The sequence below is a fragment of the Crassostrea angulata genome, chromosome 8 (genome assembly GCF_025612915.1).
Source record: "Crassostrea angulata isolate pt1a10 chromosome 8, ASM2561291v2, whole genome shotgun sequence".
NCBI classification, from domain to species: domain Eukaryota; kingdom Metazoa; phylum Mollusca; class Bivalvia; order Ostreida; family Ostreidae; genus Magallana; species Magallana angulata.
The window spans coordinates 38,943,206-38,961,495 of NC_069118.1; the positions used below are offsets into that span (position 1 = coordinate 38,943,206).

At 33.8% G+C, this 18,290-nt stretch overlaps 2 protein-coding genes across 4 annotated transcripts in view; both read left to right on the forward strand.

Moving 5' to 3' along the window:
* The window catches only part of LOC128158441 (protein O-linked-mannose beta-1,2-N-acetylglucosaminyltransferase 1-like), an 83,976-nt gene that overhangs the window by 43,398 nt on the left and 22,288 nt on the right, over nt 1-18,290 (forward strand). The window lies entirely within an intron of this gene.
* The window catches only part of LOC128158443 (uncharacterized), a 60,845-nt gene continuing 42,621 nt past the window's right edge, over nt 67-18,290 (forward strand). The window contains exons 1-2 of one of the 2 annotated variants that reach the window (XM_052821294.1): nt 67-144; nt 5,419-7,600. In XM_052821294.1, coding sequence (XP_052677254.1) covers nt 142-144; nt 5,419-7,149 — 1,734 coding nt within the window. In that variant the 5' untranslated portion in view covers nt 67-141 and the 3' untranslated portion in view covers nt 7,150-7,600. Of the gene's footprint in view, nt 145-5,418; nt 7,601-18,290 lie in introns of those variants that run through there. The other variant, XM_052821296.1, reaches the window with a different exon arrangement.

The following is an 18,290-nucleotide window of genomic DNA, read 5'->3' on the forward strand; positions in this document are numbered from 1 at the left end:
ATACAACATTTTTTCACCGGTGTATACCGGTGTACACCAAGTTAAGCTTAATCAAGCGCGCCTTAAACCTTTATCTCTACAAGGAAGTAAGGATCATCATTGACGCCATGTACCGAATGAAATAATTTTAAGGTCACATTGATGGTAAGTAAGAATAATTGTATCTTTATATATATCTGATGATGGCAAATATTCCCTAAGTGTGATATTGATTTGCTTCAACATCATTGATATGGATTAAGTCCAGATTATTAGGCTCTCAATGTTGGGCAATTCTATATGGACGTTCTTATTACTAAACCGAAAGTAGAGGCCATTTTGAACAAAATGACTTGCGTTTTAAAATTCTCAACCATCGGCTCATACATTCACTAAAGTTTTCGTTTTTAAATTTTTTGTGTTCTTAGATAATAAGCAGGCTTGGAGCGAATTACATTGTAAAGTAATGCATTACATTACCATTACTTCATGAATTTGGGCATTAAATTACCATTACCATTACTTGATTTTCTTGAAGTAATGCATTACATTACCATTACATGAGTAAAGTAATGCATTACCATTACCATTACTTTTTTTTTTAAAGTAAAGCTAATAAAGAGTTCTTGCAAATGTTTCAAATATACAACACTCTTTAACATATCTACATCTTCATGCTCAATATCAGGTTCAAATTCAATGAATAAAAAAGAGTCATTCTTTATTTGCTCAATATATAATCATATTGTGGCAATATGAACAACATATTACATAAGTAAAATGATATTTATAGACATTTGGCATGATACAATATCAGATATGAAATAGAGACACGGGATAACATGCGTAACAAAAAACAATTTATGAAATAATGTTGCGGTTTTTAAAAGCTAAATATAGGTATATCCCCAGATTACACAAATCTTTATAATTTTGGACACTTAATTTTATTAATTTATAAACAGATGATTTTTCCCAGTTATATATCTTAATATCTTTTATTCATATTTCTTTTTACGGAGGACACTTTAAGACAAAAGATTGCTGTTGCACTTTATGATCGAAGTTTCAAAGGGTTCATCTTTTAAATGCATCCATCTTCCGGGCTATATACTAAATAAATGTTTTGCAGGAGCAGACAAAGCTTGGACTGGAAAATACTGTTTGACGATCTTTATCTTAGGATATATTAAGTGCAATAATAGATTAAATACATAAATCTTTTTTCTATTTTCTATCAGTCCAAACTAATGTACAGTGTAATTAATTTACAAGAGAGAGAGAGACAGAGAGAAAGAGAGAGAAAATAAGTAAGATTATTTTCAAATAGGTTACAATATTGGAAGTGATATTGATTTTCATCATGGATGGACAGTGCATTCATTTTGCTTTTAAAGGTGCATGTCTGTCTCTTATTCTATTGTGACTTAGCGAAGGGAGGGGGATTGGGTTTTTTAGCACTTCTTATAACAATAGATTGTTTTGATACTTAGATTATCCTGGGGGCATAGTGTGTTGTTGACACATTTCTTATTGAAGTGCAAACTAATTGGAGTAAATTGTTTAAATGATTAAAAACTCTTAATAACAACACTCTTAAAAATGTTATAAAATTGTGCTGTTATTTTTAGTAATATAAACAATTCAAAAAAGAATTTTAAAAAACCCTTTTTAATAAAACATGTACAATTAAAACTTTTTTTTCTCAATAAGAATTATTTCTTTCTTCTTTAAAAATAAATATAATCAAATTCAATTTGAACTATTCATTTATTCATCACATTTTTTAAAGTGAACATGCATTAATATGCATAGTAATGCAAAGTAATGCCATGTAATGCCAGCATTACACTAGATTTTGGAAAGTAATGCATTACATTATCATTACTTGTAATGCTAATTTTGAGGCATTACACATTACTAGCATTACTTTGAAAACATGTAATGCATTGCAATGCATTACCATTACATTTAGCATTACCCCAAGCCTGATAATAAGTATTGTATATTGTAAACCAGTGGCGGATTCAGAGGGTTGTGCACCCGGCGCGCGCCCCTTCTTAAATTGTCAAAACAAAGTTAAATTATAACGTTATTCCTTCGAAGAAAGAAAGATATACAACTTTCGAGTATTAATTATGATTTTTTTGGAAACTCATTAGATTTCTCTACATAAAATTGATTTCAACGGTGTAGTATAAAATAAAAATATCCGCGTGGAACGTACATATAAAGTGCATTTTAATTACCCTCTTTTTGGGTTCAAATGTGACCGGTTATTCGATTTTAAATAATTTGTTATATAAGGTACATGTAGTGTCTAAAACGACTCTTCCATGTTTATTGTACAATACAAGCTGGCATTTTTTTTTTCAACTTCATAAACATCGTCCCATGGAACTTAATTTTTTTAATCTGAATTATTTACATCCATTCGTAAGAAAAAAGATATGTTTCTTAAATTTCTACATGGCAGGGGAGGGGGGGGGGGTTGACGTGGCTTTGTAGGTCTTTTATTTACAAATGTTTAAAAATTTAAAATCGTTTTCTGGGCCCCCACCAGGGCTGCCCAGACCCCTTGCCTAATACTGGCGCCCCCTCTAACTTCATCCACTTAACTATAATGCCTAACTAACGGGTCTAGGCCCTATATTAAGTGACCCCACTTATTTGCAAAACGTTTGGAAATCAGAATTTAGTAACTTATATAATCCCTCCACAGATTTAGCCAGCAATGACGCCTTTCTCAAACGTGTTAAAGAATCGGTAAACTTCATGGAAAATAATATGATGGACCCTCTTAAAGAACACAATCCTTACCTTAACAGACCTATAGAACTCGGTGAAGTAAAAAAAATGTTATTATGAAATCCAAAAATGGAAAATCCCCTGGTGTTGATGAAATTCCATATGAAGTGCTTAAATACGATTGTGTTCTTCATCGTCTTTTTATGTTATGTTTGGAATCCCATATAATTCTCTTTGTTTGTTGACCAGCTATTATATGTCCTATTTTTGAAGATTCTAACAGTGATCCAAGAGTACCGCTTTACTATCGAGGAATCAGTCTATTATCAACTATTTATAAAATGTACAGTTCTATTTTAAATCATATATTGGTACCTTATTTAGAAGATAACAACCTGCTTGTTGATGAGCAAAATGGATTTCGACGTGAACGCTCTTGCACTGACCACGTTTTTACACTTAAAAGTATTATACAGAATAGAAAAGAAACATTCGTGGCGTTCATCGATCTACAAAAAGCTTTCGATAAAGTTGACCGTGATCTTTTAAAATTCTCCCTCTTACATAACGGAATCGACGGGGATTCTTACTTTTATGAAAACACAGTATCGTGTGTAAGAGTCAGTGAGTTGTATACTGACTGATTCTCTACTTTAGGCTGGTGTACGATAAGGAGACAACTTATCACCGACCCTCTTTTGCTCTTTTCATCAACGATCTCGCAAAAGAAATTAAAGAACTGAGGAAAGGTATCACGTTGGGCGAAATCAATTTAAGTATTTTATTGTATGCTGATATTGCTCTTTTATCCGACTTAAAAGAAAATTTGCAAAAGATACTGGATACTGTGTCTGACTGATGTGCAAAATGGCGTCTTAAACTAAATATGAAAACATCAGGAAAAAAGGATCTCGAAGCGATTTTCAGTTCCAAATTAACAACAATATTCTCCAGTACAATACAGATTATAAAGTATATCTTGGTGTAATATTTTATGAAAAGCTGAATTCCAAAACAACGCCGATACTTTATCAAAAGCTGGTGGACGCGCCCTCGAAGGCATGGTTTCCAAAATTCGTCCATATAAAGAAATAGGAATTTCAACTCTGAAAAATTGTTTTTAAAATTGTGTAGCACACGTTTTGGATTCTTGTAGTGAAGTGTGGGGCCTCCAGAATTATCATTCTATTGAAATAGTACAGAATCGAGGCTTACGTTTTTACTTAGGCGTTCACAGATTTACAACTTCATTAGCGCTACACGGGGAATTGGGATGGAAACTCTTATTATAGACACTATATTAACGCCGTGCGATTATGGAATCGATCGCTGACAATGGAAGACAATCGGATAACAAAGCCTGTTTTCTTGTGGTACTTTAATCAAACTGGTATATCCAGATGGACATCACGCATTAAATCACTATTTAAATCTATGAATCTGTTACATATGTATGATAATTTATCAGTCTGTGATGTAAATGAATTTGAAAACAAGCTGTTTCTTTCTTATGAAAATGAATGGTTAGGAAAGATAAACCAACGACCAAAATTGCGATTATATAAAAGCATTAAAACAAATTTTAAAACTGAAATTTACCTTGAAATGAACATTTCAAAATATTAAAGATCTATTTTTGGCACAGTTTAGATGTGAGATATTCCCAATTAAATTGAAACAGGGCAATATAAGGGGGAAATCTCTTGAGGAAAAAATATGTAATTTTTGTGTATTAAATGAAATAGAAGACGAGAGTCATTTTCTGTTGAATTATTGTGCAGTGTATTCCGACTTTAGAAGAGAATTATTTAATAATGTAGGATATAATCCAACAGTAGTAATGTCAAATTTAGACTGTATTATTTTTCTACTGTCAAATTTTCCGAGACAAATCTAAATATTTACTTGAATCTTACCTTTATAGACATTCAATCATTACTGTATAAACACGCAATGCGCAATATGTGTATATGTGTGATAATTGTATTTGCAGTGACATATAGGCCCAATAGGCCGAGTGTTTCATTATCTATTTTGTATAACATTTTGTAATTTGTTATAACACACGTACGTCACTATAATAAATTATTTACTTGCTTACTTACTTCAAATCCTGGATCCGCCCCTGTTGTAAAATAAATGACCTGGTAACCAAACAAATGAGAATTGCTTTGTTTTTATTTTAATCATAAGTCAAAAACTCATTAGTAAGAGAAGCCACTATGCTCGGATCTGGACGGAGTGGGGGGGGGGGGGGGCGGTGGGTCTCTAGAAACTTAAAGCTTATTCGTCCACATTGTATAATTATTACACACCCCCATCCCACTGGCAAACCCCTTAGACACCCCCTTGGCAAAGCAATGTCTGGGTCCGCGCATGATTATGTACATGTAGCTTAGTATAATTATTGTTATTAGAAATGCCTAGCTAGAAATTCAAAAATTGGTATAGAAATACAAAAAGTTGATAATGATAAGGAATGGACAAAATCAAATACCTCATCTATTTAATTATTATTTATCAAATAAATATCTCATAATCTATTCTAGATGTCAATATGCTTATACATTTGCTTGCATACATGTTTTTGTGTGTGTGTGTGTGTGTGTGTGGAGGAGGGGGGTTGATAGAATTGATTGACTTCTTGCTGATTGGTCATGGCTTAATTTAATTGCACATTTCTCATTTCAGATGGCATTATCTGAATCCCAAGTACCACCCGACGCCCAGCATTATTTGGTGTGTGGCACTGAAGACTGTGAGAGGAACTGCCAGTTTTACTGCGATGACTGTCACCAACCAATGTGTGAACAATGCAGAGATGAACATCAGAAGAATACGAAAACCAAGAGCCATGAAGTGGTTCCTTATAAACAACGTAAACGACCGCTTCCTGTTGAGCAATGCAAGATCCACCCCACAAAAGAAATGGTTCTTCTCTGCGAGGAATGCCAAATTCCCATTTGTTACAAATGCACAGCCACAAAAGAACATCGCGGCCATGCATTTACTGACCTAGAAATAGACTTTGATGAAAAAGTTTCCCTTTGTCATGAAGAAATTGCAAAAATTAGAAATTATTTTGAGCCAACTTCTCAAGATTTGAAAAAAGAAATTGCTGGCGATGTCACAGAAATAAAGAAGATTATGGACGGCATAAGAACGTCCATGAAGACTGAAGCTGAGGCTGTGAAAAAGCTGGTAGACACAGTCACATCAGAAAATATAAAACAAGTTGGCAAAATTGAACAGTCATTATTAGAAACATTAAACGGTCAAAACCAAGAAATCGATGATTACATCACCTATCTAAATGATTTAATCAAAACGTTTTATGGTTACCTATCTCCATCAAACATCGAACAAATAACATCTGCTCTCAAATCAGAAAGCTTCATCATTCGACCCATACCAGAGACATCCAAACCAGTCCCACCCGTTTTTACTGCTGGTCAACACAGCAAGGAAGATGTCGCCAAACTACTGGGTATAATAACTGTTCCCAATAATAAACCAGAGAACAGAAAAATAAAACCTATGGAGACTGTCTCCACACAATTGAAACCTACACAGAAACAGAGAAAACAAGACAGAGAGAAATCTTATGTGAAACAGACACTGTCTCTGTCTTCCTCTTTCACCAAGGTCAGGAAGTACACAGTACCAGGTGTTGATTATGTATTCCATATATCACTAGGTAAATCAGGCAGACTCTGGGGCAGTGATGGTAGTGGTAACCTTGTCCAAACAGATCTACAGGGGAATCAGCTACAGAAGATACAAACCAGTGGTCAAGATGAAGGCTACCACACAGTCACACAGGACGCGGATCTGATCTATACAGACAGAAAGAACAAAGTCATCAATAGGATAACACCGGATAATACAATCACTGAATTCATTAAAACAGGAAACTGGGAACCACTCAGTATACACTCCTCCCACATCAACGGGGACATACTGGTGGGGATGTGGAAGGGTGGAGAGGGTAAATTCACCAGGTATAACAAGACAGGGACAGAAATACAGAACATACAGAGAGACAACAAAGGACAGGGACTGTATGAGCTACCGCACTACATCACAGAAAACATCAATGGTGATGTCTGTGTATCAGACTATCACAAACATGCTGTAGTGGTGGTGGATAAATCAGGAAATCACCGGTTCTCCTACACATGTCAGAGGTCACGGTTTAATCCCTATGGAATATGTACTGATGTACTCGGTCACATCCTGGTGTGTGATAGTATGAGTAACACAGTTCATCTTCTGGATCAGGACGGTCAGTTCTTGTCTTCACTACTCACATCACAGCAAGGTGTAAAGTATCCCCGTAGTGTGTGTGTGGATGATGAGAACAATCTCTGGGTGGGACAACGTTACACCAACATAGTGACAGTGTACAAGTATCTACAGTGAACATTATTTTATCCATACAGCAATTCTTAGGAATTGTGTGTGTCTTGTGAGACAAAGTAGCACCAACACAGTGACAGTATCTACAGTGAACATTATATCCATACATCTTTTAGGTACTGTGTATATGTTGTGAGACAATGTAACCACAACACTGTGAAAGTGTACAATACCTGGTATCTACATTATACATTGATGTACATATACATCATTCCTGTAAACCCGTGTATGTTTATTTGTTATACATTGTATTAGTTTTATCAATGAGTATTTTCCATTGCTGACAAATTGACAATAAATATGTATTAACAATATCAAATTGTTGTGAGTTATGTTAGAATCAAAACTACTAGTTTGAATCTTGTCAATTAAAGCTAACAAAAAGACTTTATTTATAAACGGCGCTTTCTGTCCAGGTATGGTAGACGTACGATATATGAGATATTAAAAACAGATGCATGTATTAAAATGTTGATTCATAAATAAGAAAATATATTTTAAAAAATAATACGTTTTCTTGTTTTAAGCATCACATATGGGATATACGATTAGAGAGAGAGAGAGAGAGAAAGAGAGAGAGAGAGAGAGAGAGAGAAGAGAGAGAGAGAGGCTAAGATATTGGCTTAAGAATATATATATGGTGGACCCCTTATGATGACGGCCCTTAAAAAAATCAAATTTTCCTTTTAAAAAAAACAACAACAAACGTCGCAGTGGCGTCGAAAGCAAATTCAAAGTAGGGGGGGGGGGGGCTAAACCAATTCTCAGAAATCTTGAGAAGCCCCCCCTCCCCCCCCCCAAAAAAGGAGAGGAGTATTTATTTTTTACCCAACCATGTAACTCCTAATCCAGAGGGGGGGGGGGGGGGTAAGTATACCTATGACTCCAACTTCTCAATATTTCATTGACATAATCTTTTCTAGGTATGTTTAGGAAGAATTATGTTTGCTGCGAGAAAAATTGGGGGAGGGGGGGGGGGGGGCTGAACCCTCTATGATGCTATGTGCCTAATGGTTAGGTCCAACTATATGGAGGGTAATCGTGTTCAAAAATCCAGGCATGTAAACTTGTAAATCCGAATATGCAATCGTGTTGATGTGTGAGCCTGAGCATGAATATGTGAAATTCTGATCGTGTAACCTGTAAAACTCGGGCATAAACACGTGTAAGATTTGACTCAGTTCCTTCGCATGATGCACATTTTGCAACTTTATTGTTTACATTAGTTAATTAAATCTTCAACTCTGCACACTTTCAATCCGTAGGATGTGCTACTGCCGAGCCTGAAGTTACAAATGCAGAAACTATGGATTGAAAGTGTGCAAAGTTGATGGTTTAATTAACTAATGTAAACAATAAACTTAAGTTGCAAAATGTGCATCATGCGAAGGAACTGAGTCAAATCTTACACGTGTTAATGCCCGAGTTTTACAGGTTACACGATCAGAATTACACATATTCATGCTCAGGCTCACACATCAACACGATTGCATATTCGGATTTACAAGTTTACATGGCTGGATTTTTGAACACGATTACCCTCCATACAACTTTGCAAAAAAAGTGGAGGGGGGATTAGCCCCCTAGCCCCCCCCCCCCCCCCCGGTTCCGACGCCTCTGCGCCGAAATACTCTGCTTTCATAATAACATTTTTTTCTTCATAAATTAAAACCAATATTAAAAGAAAAAAATCCTAGTTGATATTCGTGTTATAGTTGATTTATAATGAAATTATGTAGCATTTTGGAATACGTGTTTATGCATATATATTACGTCGATCATTAAGATATCAAAATAGATTAAGCAAGTTGTCTAGAGTGTCGCGCCCTATTAAATTTACACAAGTTTGGTTGATAGATGTCCCTGTTTGATTTTTTTATATTTTTAGCGAGAATATACATGTACAACTTAAAGCTCTAAATAAGACTGTCTGTAGTTAACAGTATATTTCTAAAAACACAAAATAAACAATAACCCCTCCTCACTACACGCATATAAAAACAGGAAAGCAAATCATTAACATTAATGATGAAAAAATTCCAATTCAAACGTGCAAAAGAATTGAATCTTAAAAAAGGGACGCTATTTTTGCTACAGTGTAATCCACTTCTGCAGGTTAGCACTGACCTCTCTCAGTCATTTATGTAAACACGGTAACAAATCAAAGTACTGAAAGTACTGTTAGACGGTGGCGTCGTTTGAAAGTGGCATATTACGTGTATGATAATTATTGTTGTCGAAAACCGCGGCCAGTATCGCATACATGTACTAATACTTAACGCTTACTCGCACAACTGGTCGTGAATTTCCTACGTGGATAATTCTGTGGAAATCGTAGCTGTGATCTCAATCCACTCTTTACAAATGCTGTGTCTCTTGGTCGTCATCTTTTGGGGAAAACCCATAGATTTATCACAGTAGCCTTTGTAGTGTAGAAGTTTGTATCTATATATTTGTATCTATATGTTTGTATCTATATCAGTTGACATTAAAAACCCGGTAATGCTATGTATTTTGATTGCCCCAGAATGACTCATTAAATATGTAGGTTGCCACCACATACTGAATGAATAAATTCAAAGCGATTTCATCACAGTACGCCTAAATATTTGATTGTATAGAGAAGGGGAATTTTGGGTTTTTTCCCTTTTGACCTTTGGATTGACCCCGCAAAGGGGAACAACTTTTGAAAAGTGTGGATTGGACTATTGTGCTCTAAATATATTGTAGATTTCTCAAAGAAACGAGAACAAATAAAGCTTTGGTATGATAAAATACTTATCAGGTTTTTACTAACTATTTGGGCATACATGTAGTATGTTTATTGTCCCTCTCGACAGCATTTTCTCTCAATTTCTTCACGGGGAAATTCACACTTGCTTTTGTCCTCATAGTCAGTTAATACATTTAGGTGTAAACAAAACGGAATGGGTTTACATGAACCTGTTTGATAAAACTGGTATTGCTTTTGGAATGCACGCCATCATGAAACAGAAGAGTCGGTAGAGTCAATCAATCTTCGACTTTGGAGGATTATTTCCATTTGCTCACAACGAAAGTGAATGAAAATTTGAAAAAAAAATCATACAATATTCAGTCGCGGCAGTTTCATTAATCAACGTTTTATTAAAGAAAATTTTTTCTATTGTATTTAGGTATAGATTTATTCAAACCATTTGAATGAAATCGGGAAAGTCACATGTATATTTTATTGCTTTTCAGTACACTTTAACACGCATAAATTATTTGCTAGATTAAACATTTTGTAGTAAACCTACAACAAATATTGATAAATTATTCAAAATTAGTTTTTTAAAACACCAAACAAACAAAATCCAAGTTGAACGCACGTTTTTCAGACCGTACAGCTGTGTATATAAATTTGATTTTATTCTTTGCATGTACTAGACAATAGATCTAGGGTTCGCAAATCCCGGAAATATTTCCGGAAAGCTATAGTTCTGTAGCTCAGCAGAATACACCAGTCATCTATGAAGCACATTTATACACTACGGCCGATGTAGCATTGCGTTGAGTGATGACACTTTCTAACCGGTGTGTATTTCAATTGCGAGTCGCAACAAACACGCATTTATATAGGCCTGCCTATTTGTAAATGCATGTTGACAAAATGATGCTAACACATAGAAGGAAATGTCGAAGAAAGCTCATAATAGAGTTGTTCTCGCGAGTTTAAAATTATTTGAGAACAAACGGGGCGATGTTTACGTACATGTGTAAATAATGTTATCTGTTAGTGAAAAATTACCCCAAAACCAAAGAAAAGATTTTCTAATACATTAGGCAGGGACGGGCACATATGGGTTAAAGTCACTATTTGTACTTCGCTCATCGAAATGCGTTATTCAGTTCATTGTGAAAACTTCGACAGAAACTGTTTAGGTAACAAAATAATTATATCTTACATTACCGTTCACAACGTACCATTAATGTACTAGTATATGGAATATCGCATGAGTTGAATCGATTCTTTTTCTCACAAAAAACTAGCGTTTACTGCAAATTACTTTAGAGATACATGAACTGACACGCCGTGAAATCCATAAGACGTTTTACAGCATATGTCTTCAATCCCTTATTTGCTTACAAAAAATCTGAACTGAAAATCTTTGAAACATCGTAAAATGTGATTTCTTTATATCCATGTAAAATTGTAAAATGGCGACTCGATTTGCACGTGAATCTTACAATCCGACGTCGATTAGCGTGTTTGAGAGAAAGTCAGGATCAAGTAAAGCGTCAACATCAGTAGTAAATATTGTTTGGTGAATATTGAGGTGCCTGTAATAAAATTAATGTTCCTACAGACTGAGTGAGGTACAAAATAAGGTACATTGTAAATCACAGGTCAGTCCAAAATTAAACACATTTGTGTCGTAAATTTAAAGTTTTTTATTTGTTTGAAAACACATGCACACTTGTACAAGAAAGGAATAAGCTTCAACAAAAAAAATACTGCCTCAACTAAAACTAATGCGTTGAAAATGTCTGAATTTATCGATGAAGCATAATTGCTGAAATATGAAATGGCAAACTAGTTTAAATAGTGTGTTTATGACAATTGTTTACATCATAAAAAAAACCAAGAAGCAATTATTGTGAGATCTCTTGAACAATTATCGCAGTGATATAGTTTATACAGTCGTGATACAGAGTTAAACCTCACAACTGGTAGTGTGTGCATAGGTTACATGTATTAATACCGCGTAAGCAGACAGGGTAACGGCTCATTTAAAATAAAACACAATTTCATACATTATTTAAATGTATGTACAAAATAATTAGCAGCTATAATGCTTTAAACATCTGATAGGATGAAAATTAGTTCTCATACTGAAATCGACACAAAGATAAAACATTGCATTGCCTGTAACACTGCATACCTAACAGAGTTATCGTTCCTTATCCGCTAGGGTCCCCGTGAGAAATACTCTTCCGGCCAGGACCGTAGCAATAGACCGTGGCTATTTATAGCCACCGTCTAAAAAGACGTGGTGATCCGAATGACTGCATACTCACTGCACATATTACTGAATTATGGCTCTTTTCACACCGATCAGCGTGGATGGAATTGTGGGAAAATTCTCAGAGGAAGCGGCATATGCTTCAATGATGGATGATGACTGAAATTTCTCGTGTCTTGGTGACGGTTTCGTTTCAATCACACCGACACTCAGTAAGAACATTTCCTATAATTTTTATCTCTTGTGAATCGAGAATTGTCTCCATTTTTTGACGAATACTGAGGACATCCTTTTAAAATTTTTCCCAAATGAATCAAAGCCAATAAAAAATATTGGGAAAATATTTCTCTCTGTTAATTTGATTTTTTTATTCTTCTGTTTAAGTGCATAATCGTTGTTTAAAGATGAATGTTTCGGATCAACATTAATGAAAATATTTGCAATTTGGTTTCGTGTTTTCCACAGGAAAACAAAAACAGTTGTTTCGCGGAATTGACAACAAGTTAAGTATAAACTTTCTTTACTCAAAATGCATGTTATCTTTCAAAATTATGTTAATTTCATAACCCTTATTTGCTAGCAACAGCAAATTTTTGTTTGTGTCAAATACCAAATTAAATGAGTTACAGACAGAAGTCTAATATTTTAAAATGGTCGATGTTATGCGCAAGTTTTAAAACCAGTTTTGTTAAACGAAAAAAAATGTTTGATAATATCCAGACGGGCTTGAAATATCATTACCCTAAAGATTTCAAAATTATAGATTTAATTCCCAATGTATATATTAGACCAAACATATCTAGCCTTTTTAGCGCAAGTGTGTGGCACTCCCTGCTTGCGTTAGGTTGCATTGTTGGCGCAAGTGTGTGGTCATCCCGGCTTACGTTAACTTTGGTAACTGTTGAGTGTGCGGTCATCCCTGCTTGCGTAACGTTGAGTCCCTATATATGGCAGGCGCGGTGATTAGAGTCTGCTCTTGTAAATATTGGCAGCAATCAGGGCTATCCGATTTTATCTCGGGAACGGGCCTGCAGGGATCACATGCAGTGACCTTCATCAAAGATGATAGATTTAGAATTAACCTTACCAAAAGGATGGAGGGGAGATAATAAGACGGACACATACAATCAATTACAAAGTACAATGTACTGTATTCTTTTTTCTTATTCGCTGTCATCTCCTTAAAAGTTAAAGAACCCTATAACTTTTCCCCTATATCAGGCAGGACAAACATTGTGTTACAAAGTTGGGCACTCCTGTCTCCTTCCCAGCCCCAGTTATAACGCGCTAATTACTAACAATGCTGAAATTACATGTATACTTGTAAAAATACAGATCATACATTTACATCTGTATACACTGAAGGTGTATGTAATACCAATATGCTCAAGTTTAAATAGTTACCTTTCTTTCGAGAATGCAACCAAAAAAAAATAAACATTATGTTAGGAAAACATTTTTGGGTTAGACCAATTTTTGGAAGCGCAAAATCATGTTTTATTGTAACAGTACAAACTCAATGTCTGGCCATGGTCCCATGGAAAGTTTCGGTCATCGAATATCACACATAGTCTGTCTATAATCTGCGAACAGCCATTATCGAATTTCAGGTCAAAAATTCAAAGATCACGTGCATCTATTGTACAATCAAAGAACCAAAGGCATCTAGGGGAGAAGAAGGGAGAATGAATTTCACAGACATGTCGTGTTTGATAAAGGATCTTCTAAATACTAAGATTTTTAAATCGATTCATCTGTTATCAAATTATTGTTCACCATGTTTACATTATCTTCTGGTAGTTTTGCACCGAGTTTTTTTTCCTCCCGTGAATCACTGGGTTAGAAAAAGTCACCAAACACAGCATTAATAATTAACGGAATACAAATGGCCCATTCTCGGCGGTGTTTTAGACGCCCCAGGGACAATATTACATATCATCGATAAACTACTTGGATTTTAGCAGTATACATGTACATTTATGCACAACGATCATTTTTAAAGATAGCTGTTTATCGTATCTAGCCAAGTACTGGTATTTTCTCTATGTCAATAAAGCTTTGTAGCGAAGGGGGGGGGGGATGCCCCTGATTTTTTAACAAAATGTTGAGATATTACCCAATCCACTCTATCCACAAATAAAGGATAAGGATTTAGAAAATATTTTGTAATCTGTTTGCCAAGATTTTCAGGTAGTTCTGTCACAAACCCCAACCAGTTACCTAACGATGCTACGTGTCTGGTTATGGCATGTTCTCATGTTCCTACATTCCATTCATGTTCCATTCAAGTCTGTGGCATTCTAAGTGGATAATAAAACGGAAAGAAAACGCTTCTATGTCACGCAATAAAAGCTGAAAATATTGGTTTTCCCCCCGATAAAAACTTAGCCATCAATAAAAGAGATATCTCTTATGGGAATAATTTAATTCCATTTTTTTAAAACAATTCAAGAGTATTTCATTTTTACTACCTTGTTAAGGAATCTTTTACATTCCTGTGGGAGTGATCTATCTTCTCCAGGGGATATTGAACCTAGTTTTAACCACAGGAGCTCAGCACAATCAAATACTTTTGCTTTGATAGGAGATTTTGCTAGAATTTTTAACTTAAAGTTTCAATATGCATTTTACCTCATTTAGCCCCCCCCCCCCCAGTCTGTAAAATACATACAATTTGTAGTGCAGTGTTGGGGGTGTTTTTTGGTAGAAAGAGACATAGAATTCTTCCTGTAAGAAGTGCTTTTTATTCTTTAAATAATAAGGCAAAATATAACCACATTAAATATTTTTTTATTTAGCAACTATAGATATATAAACAAATATGCAGGTTTATCCGTCGATATAATCTTTGAACATCATAGAAGATTGGATAGAAAAAAATGGTTGATATGTTTCAAATTTTCAATACAATATTGTTCCGATATAAAAGTTCATTTTCCAACCCACTCCCCCTGTCTTTTCTTTGACCAGATATTTCGTTTCCCCATAAGGAAATCGCTGTTACGCTTTCCCATAAGGAAATCGCTATAGCGTTTTCTGGGATAAAATCTATTTCCAAGAAATTCCGAATAACGTTTTTGGACATGATTTCTTTTTCCTAGAAATTCTGAATATCTTTTATCATTTAGTCGCTTTCTGAGAAACTCCGAAAAACGTTTGATTTGACCTAGACGCTTGCCGAGAAATTCCGAAAATTGTTTTGGCAATCCGCTCTTCCCGAGAATGTTATTCTGTTGATGCGTCGGGTTTCAGTAGGGAAGCTAAATCTTTTATAAATAGTTTTTGTGGAGGATGTAAATTCGTGGGTGAGGGCTACCTGCAAATACCTCGAAAATTGAGCCAACTCGAATTCTAATGATTCCATGTACAGTATGTATTCAGCACAATTATTAGATTTTTTTAGCTGGCTTTTCATTTCTTTCAATGCCACATGACAAACTATACTACCGGTAATGCTCATTTTCTAAATGCAGACAAGTATGAGATAAATAAAATAAAAATTAATATATACCCGGCATGCATGTTATATAATTAACAAAACTAGAAATCAAAAAGAAATAAACAGTCTTTTATTTCATGATTGGCAGCAGATTTGAAAAAAAAAGTATTTATTTCAGTAAATGGAGGGAGAAAGCTGTATAGAGATAGAAATTCTTAAAAGTCTTTAAAAATTGATTGTAGATTCAAGACACTATCAACTTCATTTTAATCAAATGATAATTATCAATAGATTGCCTGTTTATTAATGTCAGGATGTATTAAGTATTTATAAATTATGTAAATACCGGTAGTCACAAATATACCTGCAATGTGCCTGAAATTTATATACGACAGTATATATAAAGACAATGAAGGCATAGGCTTGACCACAGAGCATAATGTCTGGTATCAAATGGCTGACATTTTTAAAACTTTGCAAAATTTTATGCTTCAGTTGTTACAAAACAAACGGTACCTGAAAAAAGTAAGTACTGCTGTGAAAAATCACTGTGAATTTTTCGGAATCCTCATTTAGCCGCCAGCAGTAGATTGAGTTGTGCCCCCTTAGTTGAAGACTTGGGGGGGGGGGGTGATGTGTGATATCCGTGTTTCTTGATCTACCCATCTCTTTGGATCTTCCATTGTAATTGCTTACTTAAGATGTGTGCTAAGTCATGAATTGTTGCAACCACTATTGAAATAAAACCACTATTGAAATAAATTATTTCAATAGTGGTTGGTAATGCATTTCATTAGAAAAATCATTTTGCAACCACTATTGAAATAAAACTACTATTGAAATAAATTATTTCAATAGTGGTTGGGAATGTATTTCATTTAAAGAATCACTTTACAACCACTATTGAAAAACAACCACTATTGAAATAAAATATTTAAATAGTGTTCCGGGATGTATTCCATTTTGAAAATCAATTTACAGACACTGTTGAAGTACAACTACTATTATAATTATTTTTCAATCGGTGCTTAGAATGAATTTCTATATTAATATTACTTTGTAAATTTATATTTTTTCCTTTACATTTCTCTTTCTACATACACATCATGTCTTATAATAATGTATATTATATGCACAATAATGAACATTTTGTAAATTGCCAGTACTTCTATTCAAACCCCCTGTATATTGATTAATTATTTCTTGATAAATATTATTTTAAATATCACTATTAATATAAATTATTTCAATAGTGGGTGGGGGTGTACTTTACCTCGACCACTATTGAAATATATTATTTCAATAGTGTTTGGGGATACCTTGCATTTAAACCACTATTGTACTTCAATTATAGTGGTTGGTGATGCTTTTCAGTTTTATGTCTATTATTATGTCTGTTTGTAACACTTTCCTTTCTGCTAGGGTTCGTTGCAACCACTATTGAAATAAAACTACTATTGAAATAAATTATTTCAATAGTGGTTGGGAATGCATTTCATTAGAAAAATCACTTTGCAACCACTATTGAAATAAAACCACTATTGAAATAAATTATTTCAAAAGTGGTTGGGGAATATATCATTTGAAGAATCACTTTGCAACCACTATTGAAATACAATTACTATCGAAGTAATTATATCAATAGTAGTTGGGGATGCATTTCATTTTAAGAGTCACTTTACAGACACTTTTAAAGACTAATGTTTAATTATTTATTTTTTTTGTATACGAGAATGAACTTTTTAGAAATATTACTTTGTTATTACTATTGTAACGCAAGAAACACTTTATCTTACGAACAATATCAGATACAAAATGTAGGTATTATACTTGCATATTTTACGGTATTAATAATCAAGACTAAAAGGAAATATGGTATAATGTTACAATTTTCACGGGTGTGCAAAAATATATAACCAATTCACGCAAATTAAAATGCAAAAAATTTTTTTTTTCGAACAAAAGATTGATTTCAAATTCACAATAAAGGTATTGAAGACTTATATTTTACAGTAATTATAACTGAGACTATCAATTTAATGTACCTCTTTTCGGATTTTTACTATTGTGCAGAAATAAAAAAAATCTCGTAGAATGATGTATAGAATTGTTTTCATATTCTTTTCTTTACCTTTTTCTTTCTATTGATATATAATGTGAAAATCGTAAATTATTTGTACAAGAATTAACACATTGGAAATTACCGGAACTTCAACTTAAACCCCCTGTATATTAAAATAAATCAATTAAGGATAAATGTAATTATAAACATCAATATTAAGATAAATTATTTCAATAGTGGTTAGTGATGAATTTTATTACGACCACTATTGAAATAAATTATTTCAATAGTGGTTGGTGATGAAGATTATTACGACCACTATTGAAATAAATTATTTCAATAGTGGTTAGTGATGAATTTTATTACGACCACTATTGAAATAAATTATTTCAATAGTGGTTGGTGATGAAGTTTATTACGACCACTATTGAAATAAATTATTTCAATAGTGGTTGATGATGAATTTTATTAAGACCACTATTGAAATAAATTTCTTTTATAGTGGTTGGTAATGAGGTTTATTACGACCAATGTTGAAATAAATTACTTCAATAGTGGTGGGTTATGAAGCTTATCATGAGAAATAATTTGTAACCACTTTTGAAATACAAACACCATTTAAAATATTATATAACATATATCATTATAATAATCTTTA